Here is a 13,526-nt window from a genome sequence, read left to right on the forward strand (position 1 = left end):
AGACTTTTTTTGAAATATATATATGGTATTTTTTGTGGGTACATTTGAAACTTTACTAAACAAGAAGGGTTACAGAGCGATCAAGGTCTTAGACTCTTAATTCCACACAAGCTCCTAGTTCCGCTTCAAATGGTGCTTGGCAATCATGCAGATGATTTACATGGTATTTGACGGTTATGTTTGCTTCTCTCCCCTTTTTTTAGGGGAAAGCCATCAGCCGCATTTTATTGATTACTCAGCAAAGTTACATCATGATTTACAGATGGCATAATAAAACTCGGTGTATCAGCATCGTAGCTAATTACAGAATTTGATTTAGCATCATTTTCCCTCATTTCTTGAGGGGTGAAAACTCTAGTAACGAAAAGAAAGAGGAGATCAGTAATCTCAAACGGGCTGAGCCAAGTTTAACGTCAAAGATTCCGAGACTCCGAGAGTGTACCCCCGGATCCAATTATTTTTTCCGTTGAGAAAAAAACAGGGGTCCAACTAACCACACTTCACGAACTACCGAGCGTCTACAGCCTGGTCCTTCGCGCTACGCGAGCCCAAAAGTTTGAGATTGTCATGTGATGTGATCCATCGCGAGAAAAACCGTGGAGCCCCGCTCAGATCTATGGATCCAGCCTACGCACGCATGGAATCCTAGACAAATCACTCGAACCGTGGTCCTTCATGCCACTCTGGAGTTTGGAGGATCACATTTCTAAACTACTTCCTCCATCTTATCAGACTGTCTGAGATTTATTAAAATTTAGATTTATATAGATACTAGTATTATTTAGTGTTTAGAATCATTCGAGTTTAGATAAATTTTAGATAACTTTCGTGAGATGTAGAACGTAGTTGGAACCAAAACCAGATATTACTACTACCTCCTATTGCTGACCCATGCATGTATGGTAGCTAGTGCCGACGCCAATTAAAGCCAATATACTGAGAATGCCTCTGATCAATTATTTTTTTGAAGAAACTCTGATCAATAAAAAATGTTAGAGCTTTAATTTAAATTTAAACTAAAACTCCAACATTTATTATGAATCAGAGGAACTAATAAGTTTTCTTGACCTTTTCCAGCTATAACCATCCCGCAAACCTGTTCTTTATTTCCCCAAATGAAAAGGAGGTTCATCTCTGCAAGATTACTGGTACTTCCGCCATCCATGAAAGGATGTCAAAGATTTATCAAAATTTAAATATATCTATACACTAAATAATATATAGATACAATAAAATTTGAATAAACGGTACAATTTATGCACACACTAGTAGTACAAGAAACTGAAGATAATTTGCCGTCCGTGAACATAGCCATCACCGTGCATTCATTGGTTGCGCGGACCAGAAAGAAGCATCTGCCCGAGCCGTGCAGTTAGTAATGTCAAGCTGTCGGTACAACCCTACATGGCATTATGATGGGAGAGATCCAATGATTCAGGTCTTGCACGGCCATCTGTTTAATGTGAACAACAGACACGCAGCGACAGCAAATGCACTAGCAGTAAAACATGCGACCTGATTAGGTGTCGAGGGTATGTTTGGGTGCCGACCAAAATCTACCATAGTACCGACGTTTTTGGGAGCAAATTTCAGATTTCACCGGTTTCACTGGAAGTTTAAAATCACCAGTTTTACAAAAATAAAAACGCGCAGTTTCCGCCACCTGTACAACTAATCAGTGACACATACCATCAGTTTTATAAAAAAATTCGTGGCCTCCACCACCTCTACATCCAATTTGTTAGACATTCCATCCGTTATGATTTTTAACTGATGCACTAGCTATAATAGATCTATTTTATGTATGGAACTTCAATCTTTACTTAAAAATCTTTTCTCTTTATCACCCAAAAAAAATGATTTTTGGGGGTTGTAATGAACATATTTTTCATCCAATAATTATGTAATGTGCCAAGAAAAGTATATCTGATGAGCACTAAGTGGAATGATAGACCTAGAAGTGGTGAAAACTGCAAAAAAGTTTATTGAACTGATGATCCTTGCAAAAGGTTACCTGAATCTGGTGCATACCCTCTTTTTGGGAGTGAAATTTCGGAACACTGGCAAAGATGAGAAAATGCTCAGTAGCTCTCTCACCTGAATATGTACAGCAGCTGATGGGACTCCGGCAGAGATTTTCTTAATATACTACGCTGGCAACAGCTCTGTGCACAGGTGTTGGACCAAGAAGATACGGGACTTAAACTAAGGCCGCCTTTGCCACTCAGTGTGAGACGGATTATGACAATCACATATTCTCGACCACCTTTTTCCTATTTCTCAATTTTGTCTATTATTATGGGGCTAATCTTGTAAAGCAGATTATAAAATAAATACATCGCGGTTCAACAAGCGCAAACTGAGCCTAAGAGCGGTAACTCCATTGAAGTTTCGAGCAAGTAAGACTAATGTGACTGAAAAAAAATGAGATTTACATAATTTACACAAATCCTTCATGGTCCATGCTTCATTCTTCCTTGATCAAATTAGTTGGCTCACTCAAAACATACTTCGGTAGTTCGTATTTGGCACCTGCAGCAGAGTTTGGAGGCATTGGTTTGGTTCTGAAAGCATGGATGTAGAGAAGATACACGAGATACAAGAGAGATGCTTTTACCTCTTTCATCGTAGCAAAGTGTCATGTCCGAATTTGTGACGATGATGCCAGCACTGTTCACTATGGTCTGTGCAAGAGATAATTCAGCGTCTGCAGCGGCTCGAAGTGCATCCCAAATCTCTGATGGAAACAGATGGCAGTTTGTTATGCAAAGCTAGTGTTTCTTCAACTATTTGGTTGTAAAAAAATTGTGCTAGGGGTGTGCTATCATAAGAAAACAAACGTGTGTATTTCATGAATACGATAAGAGTGTTCAAGATTTCTCAGACCAACCCTTCGCTGAACCAAAAAAATACTGCATCGCTCATAAATAGATGTCATCCTAGAAAGTGTGCAGTCAAGCTTGCGTTAACTTTGACTATTGAAATATTAAAACTATTCTCATTAAAAGGTAATAATTACATTTTAATTTTGTCATGAAAAATACTTCCATACCATACTATTTTCCATATCTTGTAAATAATGGTCGAAGGTGTTTGCTACGGACAGCGAGAGTATAAAATATGCTAATTGATAAGTATTTTTTAACGAAATTATGTGGTCGTCACAATGACAAACCAGCGGAATGTCAATAGTATGGGGAGAGATTTGTATCAATAAAATCAATAATACGGGCCAGCTTCTGTTCTGCGATCCCTTCATAGTTCATACTGAAGTATGTGTTTTGCTCCTGAAGGACTAGAAGAGGCCGCGACATATATAGAATAGCAACAGTGGACTAAACTTCCAAAAAAGCAAAATAAACACCATAAGTGTACATGTACTTCAAAAGTTTAATGTAACAAACTGCATATGAATTTAGTCAAGTCAAAGGGTACAGGTCTAGCAAGCAGTATAAATCAACTGCAGATAAACGTTCACAGTACAACAATGGGAGTTGTATAGTACCTTTCTGTCCACCGTAGTGAGGAGTAGTGTCCCAGAATTCCTCGCGCATCTGTTTGAGTTCTGCTGGTGTTATTGCCTGAGTGTGCTTCCAAGGCTTTGGCTTTTTCAGCTTCTTACTATTATCTGAAATCAACAGAATGTGTTAAGCGTCAGTAACTGAATATATCCAAATGCAGTAACAGGATATAACAGTAAATAAGCAGTTCATTGATCTTAGAACTGAGGCAGGCTGAACAATGTATTAAGCACCGCAGAATTACACAAATTAACAAAAGCACATAATTCAGCTTCCAAGAAATGCCAGCAGTTCTTTTCAACAAACCTGCTGCTCTATAAGCCTGTTTTATTAATGAGTTAAGGCTATTCATGTGCTGAACCGGGCAACATAAATGTCATATTCACCACCTTAACACATAACAAGTTTATAGCTTGCTGAACATTTTGAATTTGTGTAACTAATACTAAGGATGTGACCAGGATCAGGCAAAAAGATTAAATCATGCCATTTTTCACAACTAGTCAACTATTAGAGAAGTCGTGTAAAGTGAGTTCAGTATTCCCCGCAAAAAAAAAAGTGAGCTCAGTATTAGGGGAGAAAAAGAAGTACTCAGGAAAGAGAGGTCTCATGACGAAAGACGTATTGAAATGATGGTTTATTCTTATTGAGGAGGAAAGAAGTTTCTTAATGCTGCTGGGTTGGCTGACTACAGACCGATCAGTCTGATCCACATTTTTGCCAAGCTGGTGGCAAAAGTCCTGGCCACTAGGCTGGCTCCCCGGATGGAATCGCTGGTGGATCGCAACCAATGCGCCTTTATTCGCAAACGGTGCATCCATGACAATTTCATGTTGGTCCAGCAGACAGCCAAATTCCTGCATAAGGAAAAGGAGCCGAGGGTGATGCTTAAGCTCGATATCGCGCGGGCCTTCGACTCAGTTTCCTGGGGATTCCTCTTAGAGGTCCTCCAGAAGGTTGGGTTCGGGCCGAGGTTCCGGGAGCTCGTCTCCCTTCTACTGGCCACGGCCAGCACCCGGGTGTTGCTCAATGGCGAGCCAGGCCCCCCGATCTGGCATCGACGGGGACTGAGGGCGACCCCCTGTCGCCATCGCTGTTCGTGCTGGTGATGAACTCGCTCAACAAGGTGCTGTCGAAGGCTACCGAGTTGGGCATTCTGCGACGGCTGGCGCGACGGGAGCTTGCGACGTCCGTTTCCCTCTATGCGGATGACGTGGTGATCTTCTGCCACCCGGATGAGGCTGAGTTGCGTGCGGTTCGGGACATCCTCGGGCTCTTTGGAGAAGCCTCTGGCCTTCGCACCAACTTTGCTAAGTGTTCGGTGTCCCCCATCGCCTGCACTGATGAGGAGGCTGCGGGCGCTGCGGAACTCATGGAGTGTCAGCTAGCGCCTTTTCCGGTGAAATACCTTGGCATCCCCCTTGTTGGCGGTGGCTTTCGACCCCCTGTTGGAGAGGCTCGCTGACAAGCTGCCAACATGGCGTGCCTCGATGATGACGCGCGCCGGACGTCTGACGCTGATTCGCTCGGTACTTACGGCTATCCCGCTTCACCAGCTGATGGTGCTGGGTCTCAACAAAAAGACGCTCAAGCAGGTCAACAAGATCATGCGAGGGTTTCTATGGGTGGGCAGGGCGGACGCCAGCTGAGGCAACTGCCATGTGAACTGGGCTAGGGTGTGCAGGCCGCTTGCCCTTGGCGGACTGGGGATCCCTGACCTTGCACGGATGGCCACCAGCCTTAGGGTGCGCTGGCTGTGGAGATTGCGCACGGACCCTATGAGACCGTGGCGCGGGTTGGATATGCAGTTCTCGAAGGCGGAGCTGGACATCTTTGCTGCCTCCACCTCCATGGTGGTGGGCGATGGAGAGTCCGCCCTCTTCTGGGAGGACCGCTGGGTGGATGGCAGGTCCATCATAGAGATGGCGCCAGAGGTGTACGCGCTCGTGCCTAAGCGACGCAGGAGGTGCGTACGGTGCGTGAGGCGGCTGCTCGATCGCGCCCGGATCCCCGACATTGCGGGGGCACCAAATGCCCTCGCAATGTGGCGATGACGTGCAGCTATGGGGCAGGCTTCGGGAATTCCAGCTTTCGGCGGGAGATGATAGGATGACACGGCGATGGACGGCTGATAGCCGGTATACTTCCCATTCCTGCTATGAGGCCTTCTTTCGGGGAGCCATCACCTCGGCATCTTGGGAGCTAAACCTGGAAGTCCCGGGCGCCTCCGAGGGTGAAGTTCTTCATTTGGCTGGCCTCGTCCGGACAGAGTGCTGGACGGGTGAGAGGCTGCCGCGTCGGGGCCTTCCGCATGCGCCCGGATGCCTACTCGCGACCGAGGCTGAGGAGACCATGACGCACCTTCTCACGGGGTGCTCATTCTCCAAGACGATCTGGTTTGAGGTCCTCTCGTGGATTCGATCCACCTCGGGACCTCCTTCGGAGGGCGACTTTGCGGAGTGGTGGTCGGCGGCTGTGCGTACTACCCCTCGCCGGCTGCGCAAAGGTACCTCGTCGATCATCATGCTCACGGCGTGGTGGATCTGGAAGCATCGGAACGCTGTGATCTTCGACAATGCACAGCCCTCGGTGCCATCCTTATTCGACGACATCAGGACTGAGGCGCGGCAATGGGCGGACGCAGGAGCCCGGGGTGTTCGCCTTCTTCTCCCCTAGAATAGGGTCTCTTTTTCTTGGGTCGAGTTGTAGTGCGGAGTGCTAGCCCTCCACGGGGGGCATGTACATATAAACCTTCTTTTCTATCAATGCATCGAAACGCAAGTCTTTTGCGTTTTCGCGAAAAAAAAAAGAAGTTTCTTATTTGGGTTCAGTATTAGAAAAAGAAGTACTCATGTTAAAGCCATTTTGCTTAGTCGAAAGCTCAGAGCTGATATTTCCTACTACTGAACCCCAATAAGAAACTTCTTTCCTCCTCAATAAGAATAAACCATCATTTCACTACGTCTTTCGCCATGTCACATCTTTGTCCCAAGGAAGAATAAACCGTCAGTCCGATCGATTTCCTTGATACTGGCATCTTCTTCTCCCCACTATAGTTTTCATGTTGCAGTGCAGATAAGAATTTTATCATTCCCCAATTGCCTTTTCATAGTACACATATCCTCTTTTCACAAAAAATTTGTATCACCGATATGTTGATCGTGGTGATACTAACAACACTTTTTGTTTCAAGAATTGTTTGATTTGCGCAAGCTACCAATATAAGCAGAATGATCAGATATCATTGTACAGTATTCCATAAGGAGATGCAACCACCCTCTCTGCTTCCCCCAGCAGCTGAATTATTGCAGCATGACACATCGTCAATCCCTTCTCAGATGGAACCAAATTGCCCGAGATCTCAACTCACTACTAAGAAAACATAGCACAATCGAGAAAGGCAGGGTAAGAAGAAGAGACCATCAGATGTAGGGGTGGATCCGGCGCAGCCCATGGCGACGGCCGATCAGACGATCATCGGCGGCCTCACTTGGAGAAGCTTCTGCGAGCGGAGGTGGCCCTCTCGTCTGGACGGCAGGGGCGATGCGGGAGAGGGCGGTGGACTGAAAACCGAAAGCGGAGAAGGAGGAGTGGGGGATGAACGTGTGAGGAACTCAGGATGGGGCTATGCTTTGCTAGCCAACAAAAACCGGTGCGGGTGTAGCTGGCATCGATGGATGCGGTGGTGTTTTTTTTCAGAAGTTGGAGTGGTCTTTTATACACGGGAAATACACTTTGGCTCATAGGAGCATTTGCTTTTATTGTGTGAATCCACATTTTGAAATGTTAAAAAAATTTAAACTAAATTTTTACATGTACGTATAGACACTTTATGTTGGTACACAAATTTTAAAAAAAAGAAAACAATTTATGTGGCTCCTGTAAAAAAGACAAATTTTGATGCTGTAACACGACTACGTACAGCGCATTTTTTTTTGTCTTACACACCACATAAAATGTTGTTTTTCCACGAAAACTTGTGCACGAACATAGAATATAGAATGTCACGATGCACACCAAAAAATTTATGTCAATTTTTTTTGACATTTTTAAAATTAATTTTTAGTTATTTTGTATAATGGGAGCATTTGCTCCTATGAGCCAAAACGCCACCTCCTCTTTTACACATGGAAGTATATTAGATGCGGTGGTGTTTCAATTGTATTTTAGATGCATTTTTTTTTAGAAACACAATACAAACGCAGACGCTCACATACATGAGTGTGCGCATACACTCACCCCTACCTCGCTGTCGACGGAAATGTCGTCTCCTACTGAATGAATAATCTGCTTTTATAAGACACACAGATGTTAAACATGGGGTTTGAACTCTGATGGGCTAGGGGTACAACCACCCTCCTAACCACCCAACCTTAGACTGATTCTCATTTTTTAGATACATTTTGAAATGCTAAAAAATCGAAATATATAATTCACATGTACATCACGTGCTACGTGTTTACAGTCGTTTCATGAAAAATCGACTTGTTGTACGATCGTGTGTAAAAAAGATAAATTCAATGCTCAGTAAAACATTTCATAAGATAATTTTTTCTCTTTTTTACATAGACCAAAAAAATATTGATATTTCGACAAACGCACACATGTTATTATGGAGATGCACATATATAATTTTCTATTAAAAACTTTTAACACTTCAAAATATTTTTTAGTAGAGAAATCATATGCACCTGAGAGCCAAACTAAATTTCCGAAGTTTGAGCCGAAAACTAGATGGTGCACCCGCTGAATATAAATGTTCATTTTCCGTGCGCATGCTTTTACAGTCGTCACAAGAGCACACGCAAATGCTGCCACGAGTCCACGATTCAAATGCCTGCTCTGTGAGTTTGTGTTTATGCGCTGTGTTGTGTTGTGCCGGGAGGTTTGGACATATGGTTTACAGTTAGTTTCAGGTTGTACTCTCACAATTTTTAAAGAATGTTGAAGATTTATCTAAATTTAGATGTATACATATATATTAAAAAGATACATCTAGATTTAGAAAAACTTGCGATCATTTTTTTTGTGAGCAAAGTTAGTAATTATTTTTAGAGAGTGGTTTCAGGCTGTAGTTGCCACTTCATTTGAAGCCTTTATTTTATGCCCTCCCTATGTCTCATAAAACATGTCAAACAGCAAAGGCCGATACCTGATTGCTGATGGGTCTGGGCCACGAAAATAAGGCCTCTTAAAAGCATAGAGGTTCAAAGTGTTACCTTGTATCCAAGATAGCACCAGTATGTATTATGAGTACTATCCAAAGAGGTGGATAACAACAGGAAACAAAAGAAAAACCACAATCTTGGCTTGAACTTGCAGGCGACAAAATGAACAAAAGTACAAAACACAAACACAAGCTTGCAGAGACATCATGGTGCCATGAATCCTGATGAGACATATCATTCACAAGCAAACTTAGAAATCTACCCTTCAAGGTTCTTGCACACAAGCAAGAATACTTGGCGCTGTCAAACTCAAAAACCTTGAACAAACCCTGCACACGATCGAAAATGCATGTTATGTGGTTGTCTGTGGTGTGACCATGTAGTTCGTTCAACAATAGTACATCCAAATGAGACTTGACGGTACAGAAAACTCGGAATACTCAACACCGCAGGCGATCGATCATGGCCGCGGCACATTTACCTCAGATGCTCTTCATGGGTTTCTGCGAGTGGTCCCTGCGGCGTGTCTTCACAAGTGAAGTCTCGAACTCCTGCAGGAGAAACAATGTAAGATGAGAAACTGTTAGAAGTATAGCCCAAAACTAAATCCTATTTGCATCTGCTTACAAATTTATAAAAAACCATATTAGCACATCTTGAAATACCAACCAGGTATTAGAAAAATGTAACCATTGGTTTGCATTGTTAACCAATTCAAACTGCCTGAAGTACCCTAAGAATTGCAATAAGTGCATTGCACAGAACATTTATCTGTATACTTTCACTTTTTATTTCAGTATGTACCCTAAACCAAAGATTACGAGTTGATGAGTCGAGACGAGTCGCTAAGGTACCGACTCATGGACTAGTCGCGCGACTAGTCACGACTAGTCAAGGTTTTTGGTTGGAACCATAGTTGCCAGAAATTCGAGTCGACCGGGTCCAAGAAGGGGGTCGAGGGTCGAGGATCCCCCCATCCCTGTGAACGAGGTTCGGTGAGGGGTATACATCTCCGCGACGCTAATTTGGAATGTGGGTCGTGATCCACTTAATTCTGGGTCGATGACCCCGGTTTGATGAAATGGAGTGCTATTCAAATTCAACTCCAACTCAGAAAAAAATCACAAAAGATAAAAAGGTTGCAAATATAAATAATGGGTCCAACCCACTTACAGCCCAATAGGCCACGTTGCTTGACTCTGGAATCCAACGCATCTCGTTCTCATCTTCTTCCCGATTTCACCACCAACGCCGCCCAATTCCCAGTCCAGCGACTCCAGCCTCTAGCTCATAGGTTTAGCGATACCTCCGACGTGATATTGTATACCATCGGGGCCCAAGATTCTTCGGTACTTATCAGGGGTCAGCAGACATCGAACAGGATCACGACCTGGCCGCCGACCCACATCGATCGACCCGGGTCTCGGAACGCGGCGTTGACCCTGTTTCCGGCTACTATGTTGGAACACAAGTACCGACAAATTTGACTAATCGAGCAACTCTCTACTTCCTGTCATTTGATAAAATACAATTTTCCTTGGTCTTGAAACAACACAGGATCCTAAATTCACCCCAAGAGAAAGATGCTTAATTTCACATGGCAAATCACTGAACGCGTCCATCTTGACTGCTAACTTAAATACCTAATTATCTAAAATTTGCACTATGATTCCTAGCATTCCAGACCATTTTTTTACTGAAGTGTGTGCATAACCGCAATTGCGTAATAACTTTAGTAATATGATGTTTATTAAATAATTAAAATATATTAATGGTGTATTTGCATCTATCAATAATTAGATACACCCAATGTAATTTATTGTGGGAAACAACAAGAAATACAAGCTATATGCTCTGCTGACCTGAGCAGAAATGTTAGGGGACACCGCCTTTGTCCAAACGCTTTCCAGATCATAGTACTCTCTTGCTCTTTCTTCAAGCGCGTGGATGATGATACTTCCTGACATAATATTGGTTAATTGTTCAAAACGACTTCAACTAGAGGAGAGCATAGATGGTTAAAACTTGAGCTACTTCAAAGAGTGGTGCACCAACATTAAAAAACTCTAAAACACTTACTAGACTTCAGACCTCAAGATACCAACTTAGACCACATACTAAGAAAGGCACACTGCCATTTCAGAATTCTAAAACTCAAGAAGCTAGTCTTCGGAGTTCAGCCCATGAGATAATGCCATTTCTTCCCTTATTTGCCACTACTGCGTATGGCCCTTGATTATCTTCTTCATTTATACATAGAGAGTAGCTGAAGACACAACCGACATCAGGCATCACAACAGAGAAGAAAGAAGTACTAAACAGCCTGCTGCTATTTCCCCGTATAATAACAAAACTAATTGTGTAGAACCTGCAAATCTGCACAGTTTGCACATTTCCATGATTTTGATTGCTAGGCATTGAACCGAAGTCCGAAGGTCGAGCACTATTGGACAGTCATTGCAGTGTTTCTAATTGGACAACATAATTAGCAGGACCAAAGTTTACCAGGTCTTCTGTTGAGTTTGCTTGAATCATGACCCAGAAAGGTACCCGCCAACCATTTCAGACGGAATGCAATTGTGTCATTAGGTTTTGCTCTTGTATCCAACGCAAAATTTCCCATGAAATTTGTCTTGTGAAGAAGAATGAGGCCAGCAGAAGAGATAGGCTCTTGCTACTGGTGCAAAGGGGACACAATTATGATCTTTACAGGGCTTTGTTGCTCAAAACGATCAGCTGTCGAAGAACAGTTCATGGAAGCTAAGGTGTTGCTAATTCCACCAGATTTACAACTAGCAAACAGCCAAGGTGGAAACCCAGCATAAAGCCTTAAGGAGTACTCTAGAGCTGGTCCAACATCAGGTACAAATAATAATGCAGTAGATCTAAAAAAATAAAAAATAATGATAATGCAGTAGCACTTCTGCTCTAGACTCTGGAGAGAAGACTCTGTCTTGAGTTTCCTTTTCCTTTAAAGCTTAAAGAAAATCCTTTGGACAGGATCCTTTGGTATGTTTAGATTTGATAGTTAGGGCTATTTTTCAATTGCTAAAATCAAATTTTCCTTATGATATTACTCTATGTCTCTTCATTTCTAAAATCAATTTCTGCAAAGAAAATTGCAGGTGTGCATATGAGATTTAGATGTTACCAGAATCAATGACGACCCACTTTCCAGCTTGCTGGCCTTCTACACTCGGCATCAATATTCGATCAGAACCCTTTTGTTTCTGCTTTATCTTAAGAAAATAAAAAAGGCACAATTTCAGTACCATATTAGTATGGCCTGTGCACATGATCACAAACTTCAAATGACATGGCATCGCCACAGAAGTGGGCTTGTAAACTACTCCTTCCATCCCAAAATATAAGGCACGTTTTTTTTCCGCATGGTCTCTGATGCACACAACTTTGACCACAAATAGATACCAAATTATATGGATTCAAAATATATAAATGGTATCGTCGCAGAACTATGGACGGAAGGGAGTACATCTGATACAGGCTAGCATTTCCAAAAAAAAAACACATTAAATCACATCAATGATGAAAATGATTTCGATATAGTGAGGAGGCAGAGAACCTCAGAACTATGTTTACATTTGGTGATTAATGACATAGAGGGAGCAGCATTGATAATTAAATTTGGCACACCCTTCAGTCCACTCCACCTTTCAATCACCTGCCAAACAATTTTGAAGCACATCCATGCGGTAGCATTGTTTAACACACTACCACGCCCAAGGAAACACTGTCATACATATTGATTCAACAGTATTTTACACCAACCTTATGTCTCATCCACGTCACATGTACAATTAATCTATACTACTATTGGTCACATTTTTCCAGGAACCATCAGCATATGAGTCCACCAAAGGACTCAATACTAAAATTAATAATTAGTTCAATGAGAAACAAAACCTTGGACACTAAGATATTCCCAGAGCCATATGCGGACCCAACCGTCCCTAAGCCCAGGCTTTCAGCCGGCTGCGCAACTTGTTTTGATAAAAAAATAATGAAAATTTTGATGAAATTTGACCAGGTTTCTAGTGTGCCCGAGCTTAGGCCCCACTTGGTTCCCTGTATTTTCGTCAAAAAACGGGGGTAATAACTACAGATCTATCTAGGCCAAACTAAAAATCCGTCATTCCAAGCAGGCCCTTAATGAAAATCTGCCCGGAGCTAAAACCCGCTAAAATTTTGCCTGATTCCAATCACAGCATATAAAATCACACTAAATCATTAGAGACAACACACTGGTTCTTTTCCCCCAAAACAGAACCAAGAACCTTCCATCCCTATTCTACGAGGGGAGGCATAACGGGGGTCAGGGGGCGTGCCTTGTAGAGTATAGCCTGGGCTATATTGCGGACGTGCCAGTCGGAGCGGCCGGTGGCGACAACCATGTAGTCCGCACAGGCGCCGCCGTGGAGTCCGCCCTCACCGACGGGGAACACACGCACGTCCCCGGCACGGACGTCGCTCAGCACCTTCTCCACCTCCGAGAGCTCGATAAGCTCCGCCGGCCGAGCCGGCGAGGCGCTGGCGGACGAGAGGAGGCGTGGAAGAACCGGGCGGCATCCGCCCAGGGCTCGGGATCGCACGGCGGCGAGCATCGGCGGCCGAGGCGAAAGGGTTTCACGAATTCCGTCGGGTTCTATTTTCGTCTATTTTACAGGTTCGGAGGAAAACCTACCGCCCGGTGCGGCAGATAGCGGACTCCCGCCGCCGGAAGGTGCTATACACCCCAGAGTGGGTGTTGGGCCGGCCCAGCCACTTTTTTTTCTTGTTTTCTTGTTTTCCATTTTTCTCCTTTTCTGCTGTTTCATTT

General features: G+C 43.4%; 2 protein-coding genes across 3 annotated transcripts; both read right to left on the bottom strand.

Moving 5' to 3' along the window:
* Positions 1 to 2,276: 2,276 nt before the first annotated feature.
* On the bottom strand, positions 2,277 to 7,143 carry LOC124665680 (ubiquitin domain-containing protein 1-like). The gene is made up of 4 exons (XM_047203071.1): positions 6,942 to 7,143; positions 3,506 to 3,628; positions 2,618 to 2,737; positions 2,277 to 2,532 (listed from the first exon to the last, which is right to left on the bottom strand). The coding sequence occupies exons 1-4, from the start codon at positions 6,973 to 6,975 to the stop codon at positions 2,468 to 2,470; spliced, it is 342 nt and encodes a 113-aa protein (XP_047059027.1). The 5' UTR covers positions 6,976 to 7,143; the 3' UTR covers positions 2,277 to 2,467.
* Positions 7,144 to 8,703: 1,560 nt separating this feature from the next.
* On the bottom strand, positions 8,704 to 13,314 carry LOC124661377 (protein Iojap-related, mitochondrial-like). Of its 2 annotated transcripts, none has more exons than XR_006990164.1 (5): positions 13,036 to 13,314; positions 11,841 to 11,928; positions 10,552 to 10,649; positions 9,085 to 9,240; positions 8,704 to 8,973 (listed from the first exon to the last, which is right to left on the bottom strand). XR_006990164.1 is itself a non-coding variant. In XM_047199236.1 (5 exons), the coding sequence occupies exons 1-4, from the start codon at positions 13,309 to 13,311 to the stop codon at positions 9,172 to 9,174; spliced, it is 531 nt and encodes a 176-aa protein (XP_047055192.1). In that variant the 5' UTR covers positions 13,312 to 13,314; the 3' UTR covers positions 8,704 to 9,018; position 9,171. The 2 variants fall into 2 exon arrangements, 1 of the variants encoding a protein (XP_047055192.1); XM_047199236.1 differs by having other exon boundaries at positions 8,704 to 9,018; positions 9,171 to 9,240.
* Positions 13,315 to 13,526: the final 212 nt, after the last annotated feature.

The sequence above is a fragment of the Lolium rigidum genome, chromosome 6 (genome assembly GCF_022539505.1).
Source record: "Lolium rigidum isolate FL_2022 chromosome 6, APGP_CSIRO_Lrig_0.1, whole genome shotgun sequence".
NCBI lineage: Eukaryota > Viridiplantae > Streptophyta > Magnoliopsida > Poales > Poaceae > Lolium > Lolium rigidum.

Excerpts from the sequence above, each read along its gene's own strand:
- LOC124665680 (XM_047203071.1), bottom strand. The coding sequence starts at position 6,975 with ATGGGCTGCGCCGGATCCACCCCTACATCTGATG. Across the intron at positions 3,629-6,941 it reads ATCCACCCCTACATCTGATG|ATAATAGTAAGAAGCTGAAA; the intron begins GTCTCTTCTTCT and ends TGTTGATTTCAG. Across the intron at positions 2,738-3,505 it reads TCACTACGGTGGACAGAAAG|AGATTTGGGATGCACTTCGA; the intron begins GTACTATACAAC and ends TGTTTCCATCAG.
- LOC124661377 (XM_047199236.1), bottom strand. The coding sequence starts at position 13,311 with ATGCTCGCCGCCGTGCGATCCCGAGCCCTGGGCGGATGCCGCCCGGTT. Across the intron at positions 11,929-13,035 it reads CCCAGGCTATACTCTACAAG|ATAAAGCAGAAACAAAAGGG; the intron begins GCACGCCCCCTG and ends TATTTTCTTAAG. Across the intron at positions 9,241-10,551 it reads CCCCTAACATTTCTGCTCAG|GAGTTCGAGACTTCACTTGT; the intron begins GTCAGCAGAGCA and ends TTTCTCCTGCAG.